The sequence below is a fragment of the Zosterops lateralis genome (assembly GCF_965231275.1).
Source record: "Zosterops lateralis genome assembly, chromosome: 2".
NCBI lineage: Eukaryota > Metazoa > Chordata > Aves > Passeriformes > Zosteropidae > Zosterops > Zosterops lateralis.
Genome location: NC_139763.1, coordinates 90,881,769 through 90,902,955, shown reverse-complemented (window position 1 = coordinate 90,902,955; position 21,187 = coordinate 90,881,769). Strand labels below are relative to the sequence as shown.

The window sequence follows — 21,187 nt, the reverse complement described above, 5'->3', positions numbered from 1 at the left end:
CTGGACGTTGCCCTCTTCCTTTCCTTTGCTGAGGTACAGGGAAGGTACAGCTTTCCCGAACCACCTACCACATATTCCCCACTTAAACCTGCTATTTTACCCCAAAGTTTAGAAGTTCAGGCTTATGCAGACCCACTTGTTTGTTTCAGGAGCCTGTCTGGGCGCTGCAACAAACCTGCTGCCCAAATTAAGCAGACGCATTAAGATCCATTTCAAAGACATTAACACCCACACCTTCACCCATCACATTGTTTGTGAAGATATTAGCTTTCCTCTCAGGGGCACTCGGTGAGTATGACCACCAGAGAACCCTTTAGATGACCTTCTAAGACCATAAAGGACTTCCAGGAGGTGGATGCATACAAATTAGTTCTAGGAAAGGCGATGTTTCTGTATTAGCTAGAAAGCACACTGCAATGAATATGTATGGTCATGATGGAATTTCACTCTGGATACACCTAAACTACAGAAGATATCTTCTGGGTGTCCAGCATGCTCATAATAAAGAATCCCTGCTTTCGAATACTTTAAATTGTGTTGGAAAGTTTGTTTGCCAGCTGTTTTCTGTCTCACTCCACAACCTCTCCAGACAACTTGTTCCAGTCCACAGTCACCCTTGCAGTAAAGTTCTTCCTCATGTTCAGGAGGAACTTTGTGTGCATCGGTTTCTGCCTGTGTCCTGGTGGCTGGCACCAGTGAGAAGAGCCTGGCTCCATCTTCTTGGTCCCCTCTCCTCCCTCCTTACACCTTTTTTATCATGGCAAACTGCCAAATTTCATTATAAAGACCCGTGCTAAGGCTCTCTCCATGGCTAAGACACAGTACCTTACCCTGTCTCCACTATATGGGATAGAAGAGCTTAAAGGCCCTAATTACTGTCACTGGGGGGAATTGTTCTAGTGTGAGACAGCTGTAGGCAAAACTGCTGCAAAAACATCTGCAGGGGCCTCGGGCATCTTTGCAGGATGCTGACAAGGCACGGAGGAGGTGACACTGGCAGCCACCTCAGACCTGATAAGGTGAGACTGAACCCGGGTGCGAAGTGAGATTGTTATCCCTTTCCCGCAGGAGAGGCGGATGGAGCTGGGGTAGTGTGGAGCAGCTGTCGTGCTGCAGGAGGGATGGGCCACCACAGAGATGCTGCTGAGGATGCTGCCCATGAGACACTTGCCCACCAGTGCCAGCAGACAGCAGGCACCACTTGCCAGTCTTGCTGGGAGATGGGCAGTGGAACAGCAGCTTCCAGAGCTCTGGAGTTTCCATGTGCTGCTGGTGGCCCACTGAGCAGACTGAGACAACTCTTTGTAGTTGAGATAGGCCCCAAGGGTGCAAGGCCACTGCTTAAAGTTCGCTGCCATCCTGCCTCACCTCCTGTGCTTGCCCTGGTGCATGTGTGATTGTGTGATTGTGCAGCAGTCCAGCTGGCAAGCTGCTCCAGGGAAAGGCAGATCACCTCTTTGGATGGATCAGTTCTAAATCGCATAAACGTGACCCAGAGAGTGTGCCTGTGTATCTGAGTATGGGGAGCCTCTGACAGCTCTCATTTAGATTATTTTAAGCTACATAAGTGTGCAAAATGTCCTCTTCCATTGACACCAGCAAGAAATTAAATGTTTACTGAAAAAGCATTTAAAAATACAGACAACTTTCCAGTAACAGCAGGGGGAAAAAAGCATACTGAAAACAAAGACAGGTGGAAATTAAAACCAGATAAAACTGTATATGGACCTTTACTTGTGAAAGCAGATAACAATTGTAGCAAACTACCATGGGGAAAAACCAGATTATTCATTTCTTGAGTGATCTGAAAACGTCTGCAGACAACTGCAAGTGACTGAAGGGGCTATGAGTTTTACAGCAGGGTTATATTATCCAGGTATTATGTGAATACTAAGGGGTGGTTAATAATATCTGTTAACCTTCAAATCTGTGAATATGCAGGGGCAAGCAGTACTGTCTGCAACCAAAACCAGGCAGGGCTTGATGCAGGATCCCAAGAGGTTGGTCTAGTGGTAGTGTTAGCACTACAGTCCTCTCTGCTGCTTTCTAAATCTGTGGATAATGAGGGAATGTGAAAAAGATGTGATTTCAAACTGAAAAGCTATAGTGGGGTAAGTACAAAGTCCTTGGGGCAGAGCCCACTGACAGCTCGGTACCTAATGGCCTCACACAGCCAAAACTGCACTCCCTAAACCTCACTGTTCCCCTGCACCCCTCCTTTGCTATGTTTGCCACCTGCAGCCTGGGACGATGTGTCCTGAATTTGCTCATGACTCCCAAATTAGAGTAAATATTTTTTTTTTCAGTCTGATTTGCAAACCCTTGTTCTCCCCCCACCTCCGCCTCCCCCCATCATCTTCTCCTCTACCACCGAAAACTGTGATGTTCTCCCCCAGGTTCCAGGAAACCATGTGACTAATTAAGCAGTTGGGGTGAGCTCAGGTGCAAAGAAAGAGCCGGTCAGATGATGGGCCGCTGCCCACTCGTTCCAGCAAGTGCATTCCATCTCTGTGTGTGTCTGCCCTGCTGCTTCCTAAGGGAAAGGAAAATGCCAGGCCTCTCTGGGCTGCCTGCTCTGCATCCTCACAGCACAACCAGATTGACAAAACTGATTTTCCTGCTGTGGGAGCAAAAACACTGAGGCCTGGGCAGAGGCATAACACCCTCTTCCCTCCTAGAAGAATTTGTCTGCATCTTTCATCACACAGCGGGGTGGCTCTGTTCCTTCAGGCTTTTGGGTAGTTTGGGGCCTGTACATCAGAGGATTTGTGAGAAGAGTCTGCAGCCCACAGCCCGGGTTGCCAGGGGTGTCACACAGCAAAGTAGTGGGGACATCTTCAAAAAGCCATACGTGAGAGACAGCAGCTCTGGATTTCTGTGTCTTCCTCACACCTAAATGCAGCAGGAACTTACTTTGTCCTGCTGGTGAAAGGGCCTGGTACCATTTCTTGCCTCTTGGAGAAAGGGTGTTTTGCTGAGCTCAGAATTCTGTGGGAGTTGGGAAGTCCTTGGTAGGATCCCATTCCTTAGAGCAGGGACTTTACAGCAGTCACAGTGCTTCTAGCAGCAAATTTAACTTCTGATTTTTGAAAGGCTGCTATTCCCTGCATAACTACACTGTGTGTCTATATTCACATGTTTACCTTTATCCATGTATCAGGAGGAAGAATTGCCTAATCTCCCAGCAGGAAACCTCAGACTTGCAGAGGCAGCTAGAGAAAAAAAAACAGAGAAAGAGGCTCACTCTTGATACTCTGCAGGAGGATTTCATCATAGCCCTGCGTGGGTGGGATGTTCCTACCTGTCTCCACTCTCAGCATCTGCAGACACACAGTTACTCCACATGTCAGACAAAAAAGAAGAGTTTTCCAACTGCAGATCTGATGCTCAATTACAGAATGGAGCCCGACAGCTACTACTACTGGGTATTAATAACTCTGCTTCATTTTATGGCTTTAACAGCTGTAGCACCCAAGATTTATGATGACACATTACGTTCAGCAATGCATCACATAAGGAAACTAATCTGACAGTGCCAGGTCACTGAGCTGACTTAAAGGCTTTTAAGTGAGTTTCTTCTGCCAGATTTGCTGCCCTATTTACTGGATAAAAATGAACAACTTGCACTCTTTTAATATAACTTCATACTTGCTGCTGTTTTGGCAGCTCACAGACTCTTTTCCCGTTGTCACACTGCCTTCCCAGGAGCCAGCTGATCCTTCTTCATTCTCCATCCTCTGTCTGAAAACCCTTTGAAACACGTCCAGTGTGGTGTATCCTGAAGAAGGGTACACCCCAGGAGAGGGGAGGAGGGAGGAAGCTGGGAGGAATCACTGCAGCAACAGGCAGAGATGAGGGATGGAGCAGCTGTGGGAGAAGGGGGAAATTACAGCTGTCCAAGAGCAGAGGGGCAAGGTGGCTGCCAGTACTCAATGTCTTGTGGCAGGATTTTAGCTTGATCCCAGTCACTCTTGGAGAAAGTTTGCAAAGATTGGGAGCACCCATTACTTCTCCCTAGACTCAGAATTAGAGCTGGCAGCAGGAGAGTCCTAAATAACTGCTAAACATTAAGATTGTACCCTGGAGCTGTGTCTGGGCCTGTGTCAGCCACATCAGCAGCCACAGCACCTGAGCAGTAGCCCATGGTTTTTGATCTCTTGTCTCAGCAGTGGGCTGTATATTTCCATGTTTTCTATCCTCATGTCACCATAATCCACTGCACAGACACAGGTGGATGGGTAGCAGAAGGCAGCTTCTCCTTGGGGGTAAATGGGCTCGTTTATTACTCAAAGATGCATTGCTCATTATTCCTGCAGTTTACTTAGGAGCCAGGTCCAGCCGGCTTTAATAGCATTTCCAATTCCCATCCCAAGGACCCTTTGTGTGGCACCCCTAAAAAGCAATTAAATAGAACGAGTTTATTGTCAGAAGGTCTAAGTTCACTGCAGAGAATACTGTGCAGTGTACTGTTCCCCTGACAAATACCCAAGGTCTGCAAGTGGCAGGATAAAGAAAACACCCCAAAACAGAGTTGAGATACATCTTTGTGCTTACAAATGTTTTTGTGAAAAAAGAACTTTTAAACAAACAATGTAAAGTGATGAACCTTTGATTAATAGTTTAACATCTGTAATAGCAGTATGTGCTGCAGCTTATCTTTGCCTATATTGGTATCTAAAAAATATTCCCAATAGAAAATATTTCTTTTAAGTAAGTACTTTAAGCACTTTAATTGTTTCCCACATTGCAACAGAAAATATGCTGCCCAAAATTATCAGTTATTGTCAAAAGGCAATATTATTTGAGACAGAAATCTTGCTAAAGAAATATTCTTAGGAGGTGAGATCATTCACTGTTTTAATCTCCAAGTGAGACATTTCCTTACAAGTGGTTATGCTTCTCTCATTTGTGCTATTCCTTCTCTTTGAGTTCCCTATTTCTTTCTAATTTTAGAAACATAGGGAAAAAGTGTTGAGAGAGATCTGGATCCTCATGTCCAGCTCCATACCACCACAGGAATTCATATTACATATTTTCTGTTCTAGCTTCATCTTAAACCTAATTTTATGTCCTTCCCTCCTGCAAGGCTCTGAAATCATGATTTGGACAACAAGATAGTAACTTGCCTCAAATCTGATTCTTGTGTCAATGTTATCCTATAATTTAAATAAGTTATTTTGTTTCCTGTTATTTATCTCAGCGAGGTAATATTGGAATAAAATAAATAATTATCTAACCCATCCCTATTCCTGCTCATCTTTGGCTTTGTTGGTGAAGCATGGCAGGTCTGTTGTGTTTCCTGGGCAAAAAGGAGCTTTCCAGTTTCCTCGTTCAAGGCCAGCTCTTCTCCATATGTGTGCAGGTTTTAATTCATCTTTCTTGACTGTGTATGGCCAAACAGTATAACAGATGTAGTGGTGAATTTTTTTTTTCCAATGCTTTATAAGTACTTTTTTTACTTCAGCTAGGATTATGTCAGCTGGCCTGTCCTAGGTTGTGTTGATTTCCTCCCCCTCCCCTTCTACTGAGTCCTGATTATCCTAACAAAAGGCAGATATCCCTGTATTTCATGAAATGTTGTGTTCTCAGCAGAAATTGTACCTTTTGCCCCCAGAACGCACAATCTAGCACACTGCACTATTAACCACCAGCTGATTTTTATGACACTGCATCTCCAAGTTGATTCCTGTCCAGTCATTCCATCATCCTGTCCGTGTGTGCAGAGCCTCCCACAGCCCATCAGCCACAGTTTCCAGTAGCACGCTGTTTCAGCACTGCTGTAACATCCTCGTGAGCCCATCCTTGTAGGTTCTGGATGAGAGCCTGCTTGGCTCTTTGCACTCGGGCACCACGGAGAACTCTTTGGCAGAGCTGGATGTCTGGGATCTCTGCTGACAGCTGCTCTGTCTGGGACAAGGTGCCTTCGGAAAAGCCCTGTTGTATTTCAGTCAGCTCCTCATCGTAACCCAGAGATTCACAGAATCACAGAACCAATTAGGAAAGACTAGTTAGGAAAAGACCTTTGAGATCATCGAGTCCAACCTATGACCAAACTAGATAATGGCACTGAGTGCCACATCCAGTCTTCCTTTAAACAACTCCAGAGATGGTGACTCCATCATCTCCCTGGGCAGTCCATTCCAATGTCCAATCTCCCTTTCAGTGATGAATTTCTTCCTAATGTCCAACCTGAACCTGCCACAGCTTAAGACTGTGTTGTCTCCTGTCACTTGTTGCGTAGAAGAGACTGATCCCCACCTGGCTACATCCTCCTTTCAGGCAGCTGTAGAGAACAATAAGGTCTCTTCCCTGAGGAATGACTGAGGGAGCTGGGGTTGTTTAGCCTGGAGAAGCCTCAGAGGTGACCTTATCACACTCTGCAGCTTCCTGAAAGGTGGCTGTGGCCAGGCAGCAACTGACGGAACGAGAGGACACAGTCTCAGGCTGTGCCAAGGGAAATACAGGCTATACATCAGGAAAAAGTTTTTTTACAGAGAGAGTAATAAAGTATTTGAATTATCTACTTGGGAAGGTGGTGGATTCACCATCCCTGGATGTGTTTAATAAAAGAGCAGACGTGGAACTTGGTGCCATGGTTGAGTTGAGGTTGGGGTTGGATCCTGGTGGTCTCTTCCAATCTAATGATTCTGATTCTGGTTCTGAGCCTCCTTTTCTCCAAACTAAACAACCCCAGCTCCTCCAGCCGCTCATCATGGCACTTGCACTCCAGATCCTTCACCAACTCCGTCGCCCTTCTTCGGAACCTCTCAATGTCCAGCCCCTCAACGTCCTTCCCGAACTGAGGGGCCCTTTGAGGAGTTTATATTTACACGGGCGGGGGGAGCGGCCGCCGGGGCGCGGCCTGTGGAGCTCGGGGCGAGTCCCCGGGCCGGGCGGGGGATCCTAGGCCCAGGAGGCCGCCCCCGTCCGCTGCCGGCCCCGAGCACGGCGGGGCTCCGCGGGCAGCGCGCCCGGGCCCGCACCGGCGGCCAGAGCCGCCCCCGCTGAGGCGGGAGGGCCGGGCCGGGCCTGGCGGGGCGGGGCGGGGCGGGGCGGGCGGGCAGGGCCATAAAGGGCGGCCGCGGGCAGCAGCGGGGCTGGCGCGGTTGCTCGGGGTGAGCGGCGGGGCTGAGGTGAGCGGTGGGGCCGGGGCTCCTCTCCCCTCCCCGGGGCTCCTTTCCCTTCCCCGGGGCGGGCGGGCTCTCCTGGGGCAGCGCTTCTGTCAGGGCTGTGGGTGTTGGGGGTGTCGGAGGGCGAGTTCCCCGCCGGCTGAGGCGATGAAGGAGCCGGACCCGCCGCCCTCACAGCGCCGGGCCCCGCGGGGACGGGCCCCTGGAGCTTTCCTGGGCGTTGTGTCAAATTATATCTCTTATAGGAGAAAGTTGGTGCTGCAGGACAACGCGCCTCGGCGTGACCGAGGTGAAGGTGTGCAGCCCTCGCTCTTTTTTGCCTCTGGTTTGAGTGTTGTGTTCAATGCTCTTTACGCTCGGTGTTAAAGATATAGGTAGTGTCTCCTGCCTCCGTAGTGGTTTTCTTCCCAAGGAGGGAGCATCTTCAGGTGTCAGATCCTGTGAAGGGAATGGCTGGCAGTGAAGCAAGAGGCTTGTGAGCTGTTAGCATCCCAAATACACTGGAGTGGCTAGGAATCTGTCGTCATTAACACAAACCTCACCGAGTAAGCAAACACAGGTGGTTTGGGGGTGGGAGGCTTTGGAGGTTGACAGCCTGAGAATTAAGCTCTCCACTGAACTGGAAATTAAATACTTCGTCTTCCTCCCCCCGAGGGCAGCAATGTGCATTATTCTCCTAGGTGAGGGTCACCAAGCAGAACCAAGTGTGTGTGCTGGGGCTGGGAGCACTGGTCCAAGTCCTTTCTGGTCACCGGGTGAGTGAGCTGTGTGTGTTGCCTTGGCTGCAAGGGAAGGCTACAAGGAAGGAGGAGAGGAAATAGTTTCACAGATAGTAGCTGAAAGCACTTCTAACTTCAGTTAGAAGTCACCTGTGTTCTTTAGTGGTCTGGAGGGTTTAATGGAAATACAGTGAGTTTATGAAGGAAATATACTTTAATGTGCTCCAACTGCCTGGGAGCAACTGCTGGCAGGCTTGATGCTTTTGTGTTTATGCTGTGTTGGAGCATTAAGGATTGAGCTTGAAGAACCTCTTGATTTGTCCTAGATTGATCATCTTGCAGATCACAGGTTTGTTTCGTGCCTGCTGGTGCTGATGTGATCTATGGCAGCACAGTTTGTAATGCAGCAAGTTTATAATGCCCAAGGACAGAAGCTACTTCCCCAGAAGCATTTTCACCTCGCTGTGTACTTGCTCTAGGATTTGGCTCTCTTCATCTAAAGAGGTGGCAGGTCAAATAAGTTGCTCAAAAATGAAAAGCTGGAAAAGAGGAGGTCTGAGATGACAATAGCTGTTCTTTGAAACTTGCTTAAAAATGTTCCATGCACTGTGCTGTTGCACACTAGGAAACTATAGGGTTTGTTTTTTCATTCTTGGTAGGAAAGAGTTATTTTGCTGAAGTTTGACTAGTCTGATCCTGGCAGCTGCAGTCTTCAGGAGTACTTGGGGCAGGAGAAGGTGAGGCCTCAATTAGTCTGTAGCTGTCAGGAAGCACCTGGCTCCACAGAAACCTGGAACACTTAAAAAAAGAAAAGGGTTATTAACATCAGTTTGAGTTGCATGACTGTAGAACATCTGTAAGTATCTACATGCTACAAAAGACAAGTGACTTAAGAAGTCTTGTCACAGCTAATCAGATCATTCTCTTGTGCTTAAAATGTTCAGACAAGGCTGTGACCAAGTCTGGTTAGTGAGATTCTGGGTGTTAAAAGAATAACATGAACTTGATATGCATCATCTGAATTTATTCCAGATCTTACAAGCTTGTTTGCCTTTCACAAATGAGCAGAACTTGGGAAAGTATGAATATTTCCAGAAAGGTAGTTTGGTTAGGCAGTGTCTCTGAAGAAGGGTAAAGAGTTGCTTACCCATTGAATGCTGTTACCTGACTTTGCAGCTGAAATTCTGCCCAGGATGTTGCAGAGCTGCAGTTTTTTGCAGAAGCAAGATGTACTTGGCCTTTATTTTGTGAGTGATAGATACTGGATCATTCAGAATGGAAGGAGTTCTATGAAAATGAAGAAATCTTGTATCTCTGGTGTCATTTAAGAACTGTCAGTGGACTGGATGTCTAACCCTGAAACTAACACCTGAGGGTCTTCTATGGTTGTGTTAGCTGGAGACAGCAGTTTGAGCTTTATATGCATCATGAAACAACATCAAAACCTAACTTTCAGAAGTGCTTTGCAGCTCATCTCACTTCAGCTGGTGTTGCTGATGACTTTAGCCTTGGGTAAACCTTGTGCCATCTTTGGTAATTTCTATTTGACACAAACGACTCTTCTGAAGTAACTCTACCTCACCAAAAAAAAAAAAGAATAATGACAGCAAATCTTTTTTTTTTTTTTTTTTTTTTTTTTTTTTTTTTTTTTTTTTTTTTTTTTTTTTGCCTGCACCAATAGAAAAAGCTGTGTTTCATTTCAGGTGAAAGGGTTGCTGATACATAGTTATTTCTTTCTAGTTTGTGTCTCTGTGGATGGACAAAAGAACAGAGCCTAGGAAGCACAAACAGAATCTCTGACTTGTCTTTTTCTTTTCATATTTTACCTCCATACAGTTTCTTTGGAGAAGAGAAGCCCTGAGATGGCAGGCAAAGGAAGTGGCAGAGCAGACTCCATGTCCTGCAGTGTACTGAACTGGGATCAGGTCAGCCGTCTGCATGAGGTTCTGACGGAGGTGGTTCCCATCCACGGGCGCGGGAACTTCCCGACACTGAAGATAACCCTGAAGGACATTGTCCAGACGGTTCGGGGCCGGCTGAGCGAAGCGGGCATTGTGGTCCACGATGTCCGGCTGAATGGTTCTGCGGCTGGTCATGTCCTGGTCAAGGATAACGGGCTGGGATGCAAAGACCTGGATCTCATCTTCCAAGTTTCTCTTCTAAGCGAGGCAGAGTTTCAGTTGGTTCGAGACGTGGTCTTGAGATCGCTCTTGAATTTCCTGCCGGAAGGAGTGAGCAAGCTGAAGATCAGTCCCGTAACGCTGAAGGAAGCCTACATCCAGAAGCTGGTCAAAGTGTACACGGAGACTGACCGTTGGAGCTTGATATCGCTTTCCAACAAGCACGGCAAAAACGTGGAGCTGAAGTTTGTGGACTGCATACGACGGCAGTTTGAGTTCAGCGTGGACTCGTTCCAGATCATTCTGGACTCCCTGCTCTTTTACTATGACTACTCAGAAACGCCCATGTCGGAGCACTTCCATCCAACCGTGATTGGGGAGAGCATGTACGGAGACTTTGAAGCAGCTTTTGATCATCTCCAGAACAAGCTGATAGCCACCAAAAACCCTGAAGAGATCCGAGGTGGTGGGCTACTGAAGTACAGTAACCTCTTAGTACGAGACTTCAGGCCCATGGATAAGGACGAGATCAAAACTTTGGAGCGCTACATGTGCTCCCGATTCTTCATAGACTTCCCAGACATCCTGGATCAGCAGCGCAAGCTGGAGACCTACCTCCAGAACCACTTCTCCAAAGAAGAGAGGAGCAAGTACGACTACCTCATGATCCTGCGCAGGGTGGTCAATGAGAGCACCGTCTGCCTCATGGGACATGAGCGAAGGCAGACTCTCAATTTGATTTCTCTGCTGGCGCTCAAGGTGCTGGCAGAACAGAACGTCATCCCTAATACCACTAATGTAACCTGTTACTACCAGCCAGCACCTTATGTCAGTGATGCAAACTTCAGCAACTACTACCTTGCAAGTGCCCCTGTGCTGTACAGCCAGTCCTACCCCACTTGGTTGCCTTGCAATTGATTGCTTCCCTTGAGTGCCCCAGGGTGGAGGCTACTGAAAGCCAGGAGGCTGAGTGTAAATATAGACAAGTAATAACTGTCAGTTGGATGTTCTCTAATGGAAAAGTGACTGTATCAGACTGTCCATTTCCTGGTGTGCAGCGGGATTATGCAGCCAGGTGACCTGCTATGAACCTTTCAGTGTATCTCTACAAATGCCAAAAAGCCTTATTACCTCTTCGTTGGGAGAAGAGAACCAGCAGCTAAACGTTGAGAGGACCAGTTAAGAAACTTTGTACTAGCTCTGGAAGTGGCAGTCAACATGTGATCTAAGTGAAGTATTCAGTAAACTGGGTTGGCTAATTGACTGTAAAATGCCTTAAGCAAAAGCTGCTCCTGGAGCAGCAGCAAAACTTTGCTTTCTGTTCCCTAACCTCACTACTCTTCCTCAGTCCAAGTTCTGGCCACATTTCTCTTGAACGAATTGTGCCAAGACTGGGCTCATGTTATGCTTGGGTCTCTTTTACTTTGTGTCTGTGTAGAGCTGCTATGGATACTGTCTGCCTTGTAGAGGACATAAATGTTTCCTGTAGTCCCTATGGATATATGGTCCTGCCTTGAGTTCAAGATTCATTTCTTGGAAGTTGAAGATAGTTTAGTAAGTCTATTCATAAAGCATAAGCTGGTTAAGTTTTTCTTGACGACAAAAGCTTGGAAGGTGGCATTTCTAAAAGCACACCAAAACACAATCTTAAACTTGGTAATGTGAAAAGCCCTTGAAATGAGGAATTGAAGCTTTAAATAGAATTGGAGCCACAGTTTGAACACTTAACTTGGAAAAATATTCTTGAGTCCAGCATCAAGCTAAAGCCTTTCTGACTGTCTTTCAAAACAGTTTTGGCACAGTTGGGAAGTAGCACAGCTCTTACTTTGGGATTTGACCAGATTTTCTTCCTCACAGGTCCACAGCAAAACCAACAAAAATCCCAGGCCACTGTAAATTGCAGGATTATGTGCACTCCTGCCACGGTACTGAAATTCTGAAAGTGCCTCCTGAAATGAATTTCTTAGTGTACAACTTCAGGCAGGTCCTGAAGGTTTGCCTTTCTGTCACCACTGAAGGGTTGAGCTTACTGGGTTATCACTATCACCTGGTCACTGCATGAGACAGAATTTTGAGTGATTGGGGTAAAATTCTTCTTTTTTGCCACTCTTAAACCTCACTTGAAGAGGTGTACAAGCCCTAAGCAGAGCTCTCCTCTCTTCTCTCAGAGAAGCTGTATGAGTTGAAGGTCTGGGCCTGAGTTCAGAATAGTCTCTGGAACAGTGTACACTCCTTTGGAGGTACAGGGGGATGAACTTGCTGCTTTGAAACTCCTGGGCTTTATAAGGAAGGTAGTTATTTATATAGTGGTGTTATTAACCAGATGATTTTCCCTGAATTATAATAGTAAAATACATATAGCAATGGTCTTGAGTTCCTTTTGTTTAACCAGAGATGTAGACTAGAAAGGCAAATCTTAGAGCTATTTATTATGTGCTGGTGCAATGTTCAAGAATGCTTGTTCATTGAATCTTTTTTTTATTACTTCTATAACTATTTATTGTTGTTTCTGCAAGCTTGTAAGACCAAAGTGCCTGATCCAACAAATGATTAAGGCTTAGAAGGTAAAGCAGAAAGCAGGTGGAACACCAATGTATTGGTTGCTATTCAAGGTGGAAAACAGCAGCAGTGCTGTGCTTAAAATGACAGTAAAAGTTTCCTGCTCTTCATAAGACCAAGTTTTTTCCACTTTTCATAAGTGCTTCATAAAGACTTTCTCAACAGAGCAGTGAGGCTACTTCTCTGTTCAGGCTTCATTTAGCTTAGGAAGGCAGGGAAAGATGCAATTTACAAAGTGGACTGTACGTGGCCAAGCAGACTTTAGCTTAATTTCCTGAACAATTTTGATAGTAATGTCGGTAGCAAAAACACAAATAGTTTGGTGGATTATATTGTGGGTTTTTTTCATTAAAGGCTTCCTGATTGGCCAGCCAAAGGAGCTAAACTTGAAAGCAAACCCAGCTTTTTTCATTAACTGTGGCTTGGATTTGGTGTGGTTTACAGACAAGACATCTGTCATCCAAGAGTTTGACTTTTTAAAAACTAACATGATGCCAGTGTTGTTGTATGTGTTAAACATAGTGCAAGCTCACTGCTGGAACGCAATCCTAGGCAAGAATAACTCCTGCATGCAAAGCAATACTTGGCCTAGTATAGAGTGTCACTAGAAAGAAGACTTAAGGGTAATTTGTAATTGCTGTCATCTCTTGCTTAGATGTGCTTGGAGCCAACCTATGCTATAGCCATTGCAGGGGTGAACTGTTGCCTAGAGGGGCTTAGACCTGGGTATCTGCCTTCTGTAATATCATGGCTGATCTTTAGGAGCTGTTTTTGTACATTGGCTCATGTGGAAGAAGAGGCGAGATGCTTGGGAGGAGTCCTGGCAAGCTGGAAACACAGACTCGTTTTACTAGTCTTTAATGCCTTGGCTGCTGAACGTAGGCCAGGTGCATCTCCTGGAAAAGGAAATGCTAGAGAAGGAAAAAAGGCTGAGTTGGACTCCTAGTGAGATAGAGCTATGGAGAAGGTAAGTTTCCTGCCACAAGTACATCAGCAAAAGCACAATAACTTTATGCTGAGGCCTCTGAGAAAGCTGCAGGTTGAATTGCTGCTCTCTGAACAGCTGAGTGCCTGGGTTTGAGCATTGCAGGATTCTTGTGTTCCCTGTCTGGTTAAGGTGCTCTGGCACATGGGAAATACTGATGCTTTGTAGTCTGGCTCTTAGATACTAAACTCTGGATGGTTAAATTGTGTCCTGAAGCTGCACACTACCTGCTGCATTGACCTGGCAGTACCAGGGATTGCTGAGGCTCTGCTTGTCCCATTGCCTTTGAAATAATCCTGGCTTGGCAGGTAGAGCTGGGGTACTTAGTAGCTTTTCATCACTGTGCTGCAAGCAGCCTACCCTTTTCTGTTCTGGGTTGTCCTGGCAGCTTGATGGTGCAGGTGGCAGTGGCTTAAATTGCTGTGGGTTAGCTGCTTTGAGTTCAGGTTTATGGTGACCCCTATAGCAAGGGGTAACTTGAGAATGAGCACCAAGTAAAAGTGATGATCCTAAGCCAAGTCTAGGATGCCTGCTTGATTCAGTCACCCCTCAGCACTAATAATGCCTCTGCAAACCTGTTCTAACCTCTTGTGCGCCATGTGGCGGTTAGAGAGACACTACTGTACTTCAGACTCTTACCTGATACATTCCCTCTGGGCTGTGGCATTAAAACAAAGCTGCAGGAACAGTCAGTGCATCATTCCTCAGGATCAAGCTTCTACTAACTGGGCTGTAGTAAAACAGCTGATTTCTTTGTGTGGCTTATAACCACTGCTGGACAAAGCCAGTCTGAGGTTAAGCACCTACTGACAATATTTACTGCCAAGTTCCTCTTGACTTACAGTTTATTGTTGTGACTTCCTCACTGTAAGATAGACTTTTTTATTTGATAGAGATGCTACCAAGGAGACCTGGTAGAAGACTGTGTTTTAGTCACTTTGGTAAAATCCCTGTGCTGATCCATGGTCACTGTGACAAGCTAAAGTGTAGTTTGTGCTTACTCTGCTAAAGATTTAATTATTGCTGTGTTTGTCCTCATCTCAGTCAGTCAACCACTAAGCTGGGAGTTTAAGACTACTGCTTGCTTCTGAGTAACCATTTTTCAAGAGATCCTCATGCTTTCACATTAATCACCCCCTTTACAAAGCAGTAGGTAGCATTGAAATCTAGTCCGAATACCTAAAGCTTTTTATTAAAACTTCAAGATTCCTATTTTGGACTTGAGTTCTGGGGTTAAGCATTTGCTTTGTGCCTAGGCTTTGTAGGTTCCTGATTCCTAGAATAACCACCGATGTTGGTAGTGATCTCTGCTTGTCACTAGATGAGCATTTGGAAAAAGGCCTCTTAGAAGAGAACCTGGACAAATTGCCTTAATTCTAAACTGTCAGTGTACTGATGGTATTTGTTTCCTAGTCCTCTCACTCAGCTGTCAGGATTCTGTAATTGTTAGGCACAGGAATAAGAAGTAAGTTGACCACAGCCACCAACAGCTTGGTCTAATTTGGGCACTGGAAGAGCCAAATTAACATAAAACTTCTAGCCCTCACATCAAAGTTATTACTCACTTGTTTCTTGAATACAGTTAAGTGTATTTCATAAATGTTGTTTATTTTCCGTGAAGCTAGATATAGAGTGGGATACTGGTCTATAATAGATACTTTGGGGGGAATGGTTGGAGCACTCTGGTTTTTCTCACTTAAATGTCTGGATTGGGCTTGTCTCTCTGAATAAAACTGCACTTCCCATTGAAATTTAAAAGGTCTTTTTCCCTATGTTTATCTCTTTTTTTTACTATTAAAAGAAGTCAGCTCTCGGAAAACCTGTATTTCACCTCTTTGGAAGAAGTGAGTTGTTGGGGTGTTTTTTTTTTTGGTTTTTTTTTTTTTTTTTTTTTTTTTTTTTTTTCTCCCCCTCCCTCTTTTTTTAGCTGGCAAAACAGGGAACTAGAAATATTTGAATTTGTGATGAGCCCAAATGTGAGATTGGTCACAGTAACTTTGTCTACTGTTCTGCACTGTGGTATTCACTTGTCATCCTTGGAAACTGGGGTTTGGACCTTAATGATGCTGAAATTCTTGTGCAAATAAACTTACTCTAAACAACCCTTGCCTCAAGCTATTTTTGCATCTCAGTAATGCTGACAAAGTATCTGTGGAGCTTATTGTCCAATGGCTGTGCAGGTGCACTTGTGAGTGTGGGGTACACAGTCATGCTTGCTTTAGATGTTATTCAAGGTACATTTTTTTTATATCTACCTCAACTTATTGAAGATGAGTCAGTTAAGTGAGGCATGGTTAATCCTTCATTTTCATTATAGAGACAGCTTCTAGAGAACCATTTTTCCCTGTCTGACCATCATCTGGTCTCAACTTTAAGACATGGTGAAACACAGACCTGCACCTGCTAGGTAGGGTCCGGTCTGAGCCAGTCTGTTCTGTGACACACTCCATTTTATGTGCTACTGTGAACTTCAACTCACAACCCAAGGGGGCAAGAAACAAAGACAGCAGTTGTTCTTCAGGTAATTTACAATTGTTGAAAGCCTTTGCTTTCACACTGTCCTAAATGCTGATGCTACTATTAACCAATGGTCAGTGAGAATTGAGCAGGTCAAAGCTAAGTACAAGCTTGGGTTGTATGGCAGTCCACTTGCTGCTTCTGCTCTAGAATAAAGAATAAATGTTCTTAAAAACTGTGCTTGCTTCTAATCTCCTCCAGAGCTCAGACAAACTCTAGCCTCAGTTAAGTATTGCTGGAGAAATTCCAGTCTCCAGGACCTTGTAACACCTGCAGTGGAAACTTCTGTGGAATTCAGAGGCAGTGTGATCCCATGGAAGCAATCGTGAGCCTTGTGTAGTCCTGTTTCCAAATCTGATTGCTTGCCTATGAACTTAAATAGAGAACTGATAATGCAGCTGGGCAACACAAACCATCTGCTTGTCACCTGAAGCTCTCTTACCTTAACTCCTGTTTGTCACACCATGAAAACTTCTGAGTTATTTTGGTTATGACCCTTACATTTTTAGAATACCAAGCTTGGCTTTGCAGGGCCAGATAGTGAAACAATGAAATATCTGTGCTTAGGCAAGTGATGCCAGAGTACTCTGTATGTTCCATGTAGAGCTTATATAATGGTAAACATTCAAGGAGCTAAAGAAAGATGGTTTTTCTCTATTGCAGTTGTATATTTAGTGAAAATAAATGTTCTGTTCTGGTGTATCTGCTAGAACTCTGCCTTCTCCATGCTGTGCAAGGTGAGCTCAGTGTTGTCATGGGCTGTGAGGAATTAGACACATGGTATTCTGTATTATTGTCATTATTCTGTCAGGTGTACTTATTTTCTCCTTTCTTCTGTGATGGAATAATTAATATTTTTGAAATCAGATTATTCAAAGCTCCCCTAGAGTGACAATAATTGGCCCTATGAGAGGGGAAAAATGTTAATTCCTGCTTATTTAATATTGCTTATTACATATTAATGTATTCAGTTCATCAATACATTAAGTACCTCCAGTTGCCATTTTCAGCAATAAAATAACATTTTTATTTATCCAGCACATACCACTTGAATATGGGTATCAAACATAGCAGTCATGTTCTGCTGCAGCAGCAGTGCTGAGATCTGCTCTGCTTCATCTCAACCAGTTCCACATCTATAGGCAAGACTGCCCAGCCAAGGGAGTATTTACACTGCCAAATCTTAGTGATTTTCCTCCTAGGAAAGGGTTGAGTCATCATGCTGGAAAAAGTGAGTCTTGACAAAAATTGTGCAAAGCAGCTGCTAGAGCCTAAGCTGGCAGTTTGTGTGTCCATTAAGGAATCCTATCCATTTGTTAGTGTTATCCCATTGACTCTTGGCTAATTAACTAGCAGGAATGAGTTGCCTGGGCTGTGCTGCAAAATGCTGGGCTGTTTTTGTCACTGGTAAGTAGATTAGAGGACAGTCCATGTCACCCCACTGCTTGGAGAATGGAGTAATGCAAACTCTGGAAGAAGTCTGGCCAAGACTGGCTGGTCTAGTCTGTGTCAATAACCTTTTGTCACTGAGAAACCTCTGCAGAAGCTCCTGCATAGTTCAGGAGACTCCCAAGACTTGATTGCACCTCAAGCAAAGAGAAAAATGTCCCTTCTTGAAAGAGAAGGGTGGAAATGTGAGAATTCTAATTTAGTCACTGCCCCCATGCAGCAAGGCAAACCTGAGTGTGCCAGATACGGGAAATGTGAATTACACCCACAGACTGGTGCCTTTGTGGGTGCCCTTCTTGCTTCAGAACTGACTGTCCACCTGCAGCAATTCCCTTCCCAGCCCCCTCTCTATTGCTTATCTGAAAAACTTACTCTGAAAGCTATATCTGAATGTTCCCCCCTGAAAGTTAGTGCCCTAAGCTTGCCCTAAAGATAGTGGCAATTCACTGTGTATTGGGAGAACCTGTTCTAATATTTATTGTGGTCATTACTGAGAATTTCAATTGCATGTTCACATTGAGCTTTGAACTTCATCTTCAGCCTGTGGATTGCTGCATCCTTACCAACCAGGCTGAGAAGTTCCAGACAGTCTCCTGCTATCCACTAATCTCTTCAGTTCTTGGATGAACTGAGGAAATGGGCACTTGAAGCTTTATGTTGTATACATTGGAGTTGGGAGTTGGAAACGTTTTCTTCTGTAGCTTCATTGTTCCTGTTTCTTGTGACCCAGCACCAGCTGTTAGCCCAAAAAATGGTGCTCAGATTGCTTTTCAACCTCTTGATGTTTGTGTCCACAACCTCTGCCTGCCATTTTTACCATGGCATTATGGTGTGCCAGGTCTTGTGCTGAGTCAGTTATCCACAATGATTTCAAATTCCATCTGCTGCTTTCTGAGGCAGCCTCTACCATCTGCTATCAACAACATCTGTGCTCCTGGTTTCCAGATGTAGTACTTTGTACTTGGGAGTATTAGAAAAACATTTTGTCTGAATTCTATGGGCAAATTCTCACAAAGTGGATGGACAGAGTAACTCATCTTCATTGTTTACTACCATGCTGTTTTCAGTCTTGCGTGGTTCTCACAGTTTTGCATTGTTCTTGCATACTGAAGAGCACATGACGTGGTTGTGGGCACTTTGAAACCTGCAGGTGGTTTAAAACCAGTGTCAGCACAAAGTCCACAGAGGTACTGGACACAGGTTATTTTGGGAGTTTTTATTTGCTCTGCAAATACAGAGTAGAGACAGCAAAGAAAGCTCATATTCTGTCAGTGCTTAACAGCACCTCCTCAGTCCTTCCCTCTGCACCCTCACATCTAAAACTCTGCAGTTACAAGTGTCCTTGAGGCTGACTATCTAATTACTGATTTTACTTACTATTAATAAGGAATAGATGAGTAGTCAAAGGGTCTTTGGTTTGGCACAACTGAAGTGAAGAGCTAAGAGCTCCATGTTTCTGCTCTTGCCATCACATCTGTAACTCATCACAGTCATCTGCCTCTCTTGCTGCTCGTGTGGGGCTCCCCAAGTGTTGTACAGCCCTGACTAATTGCCAGGACTGATGTAAATCTCTCAACCCCTATGAGTTCCCTTCCACTCTGTCCTCCTGGCCAACTTTTCTTAAGGCTGGGACAAAGTGAGTTATTTTGGGGCTGAGAGCCTGCCATAGGCACAGTCCAGATTCCCTGTGACACCAGTGGGAGTTTTTCCAGTGCTGTGAGGGATTTGCTAACAGCCTGGCAGACCTGAGTGACACAGGCTCCTGTGTTACAGCTGTCCTGCTGCCCAGCTGTACTGGGCTGTGCTTCTCCAGCCCTGCTTGATCACTGGAAGCAACATGTGCAGATGGAGCTCAGCCTCCGGCATCAAATTCATGAAGCTACTCCAGAGAAATTCTGCTCACAGGAAAAAATACTCCCAGCGTCTGCTTTGGAGCAGAGGAAAATTTGAATGTGGAGTAATGTTCCAGCTAAAGATGTGCATGCCTCAAATTGGTGGTTGGCCTCCTTCCTTGCAGCACTTCTCTGGTAGAAGGAGGATTCCTGTTTAATACTGTTTCCCAGACCATAGGCTCTGAAGAGAGGAAAAAAGCACATTTTACATCTGATGACAGAGGGATCTGCTGGCAGGGCCAGGAGTGGATATTTTGGAACAGTGGAAGCCCTGCTGTTGATGGGGCAGGAAGGGAAACGGAGGCTGGATGGTATTGGGACATTTCAGAAATCAAATAGAAGGATTCAGGTTAAAAAAAAAAAAAAAAAAAAAAAAAAAAAAAAAAAAAAAAAAAAAAAAAAAAAAAACCACCACAGAGATGAACCAGGAAGCTGACAGGGAGGTGTTCCATCTTCTTACAAGCAGGTCTGATTTCAAAGTGCAGCAGCGTGCCAGCAGAACTTGCAGTGGGGCTGTGTTATCCCCATGCTTAGGATGCTCTACAATTTGTAACTTTTTGCAATACTCAATTGCAACATAAACTGTGCTCTTCTGTTATCATGGGTTACACGTGGTGTGAACATGGGCACCTTTGGTGTGAACTGTGACCTTCAGAATGCTCAGCTAGACTTTGTTGAGTAGTTAGAAATAAAAGATTTCTGCATGTATAATTGCAACTACAGTTACAAGTTTCAGTTGACCAGAACTTGAATTTTTGTTTTAATTGAAGTACCAGGTGAGAACATTTAGTTTTTTTAAAGAAGGAAATTTCTTTCATGAATAAGAGTTCATTTACTACCAATGTGATACTTGACTATAAGTGTCTTGTTAAACTGCTTGTGAAGTTATGACTTTTAAGTCCAAAACAGAAGCTTTTACTTTGAAAAGTGTTTGCTGGTGTTTGCTATCTGATTGCTGGTTTTACTTACTGCTAATAAAGAATAGATGAATGGTGAAAGGGTCTCTAGATCATATCAGGGATCATTTGACTGATTTGCAGTATTATAATACCAGATCATCATCAGGGAATTTATGTCTACTACATCCAAAAGGTCCAGATCCCAGATCTTATGGAAAAGTGCTGTTACAATGCACTATAGTGGTCTAGACTTGAATAAGAGAAAAACTGCAGAAAAAACAATTCAGAGCTGTTTGTTGGGGTTGTATTTTCTTTAGTTTGGTTGTTGTTGTTTTTTTTTTTTTTTTTTTAAATGTTGACTGTTCTTCAGGCTGTTGCAGGCAAGCTTAGTAGATTGCAAGTCATGTTTAATTTGTGAGAGGGTCCATCTCAGAGGAGGAGGTTCATTTCTATACACATTGCATTGTAATACATCACAAATAGGCTGCTGTAATAGCACTGGCTCATGGTACTGCTTGAAACAGTGTGAGTGGCTGAATTTTATATCCATTGAAATGACACTACTTTTAAAAATTGTATCAGAGGACTGACAAACTGCAGAAAGGTGTTTAGTGTTCATGTGGTCAGAGCTGTCTGATAGGCAGTGGTGCCCACAGTGCCTCTTGAGGAGAGGATTTCTGTGCATGGGGCATTTTAGAGAGGGCCTGGGGTGCTGCTCAGCACTGAGCAGCAGCCCAGGAGCCTTCAGTGCCCTGCCACAGTCACTGCATAATGATGTGAAGTAAGTGTCAATTAAACCTTACCTCCTAATGATGTGAATTAAGTGGCAAGTTAAACTTTGCCCCCAAATTCAATCAGACTCCATAGAAACCTAACATACTTTTTAAATTTTTCATGTGGTTTAATTTCCTTTTTAT

General features: G+C 44.6%; 1 protein-coding gene across 1 annotated transcript; it reads left to right on the top strand.

The window, feature by feature from the left end:
• Positions 1–7,084: 7,084 nt before the first annotated feature.
• On the top strand, positions 7,085–15,603 carry TENT5C (terminal nucleotidyltransferase 5C). The gene is made up of 2 exons (XM_083855726.1): positions 7,085–7,133; positions 9,686–15,603. Exon 2 carries the CDS (start codon positions 9,712–9,714, stop codon positions 10,885–10,887), a length of 1,176 nt encoding a protein of 391 aa, XP_083711852.1. The 5' UTR covers positions 7,085–7,133; positions 9,686–9,711; the 3' UTR covers positions 10,888–15,603.
• The last annotated feature ends 5,584 nt before the right edge of the window (positions 15,604–21,187 follow it).

Excerpts from the sequence above, each read along its gene's own strand:
- TENT5C (XM_083855726.1), top strand. The coding sequence starts at position 9,712 with ATGGCAGGCAAAGGAAGTGGCAGAGCAGACTCCATGTCCTGCAGTGTA.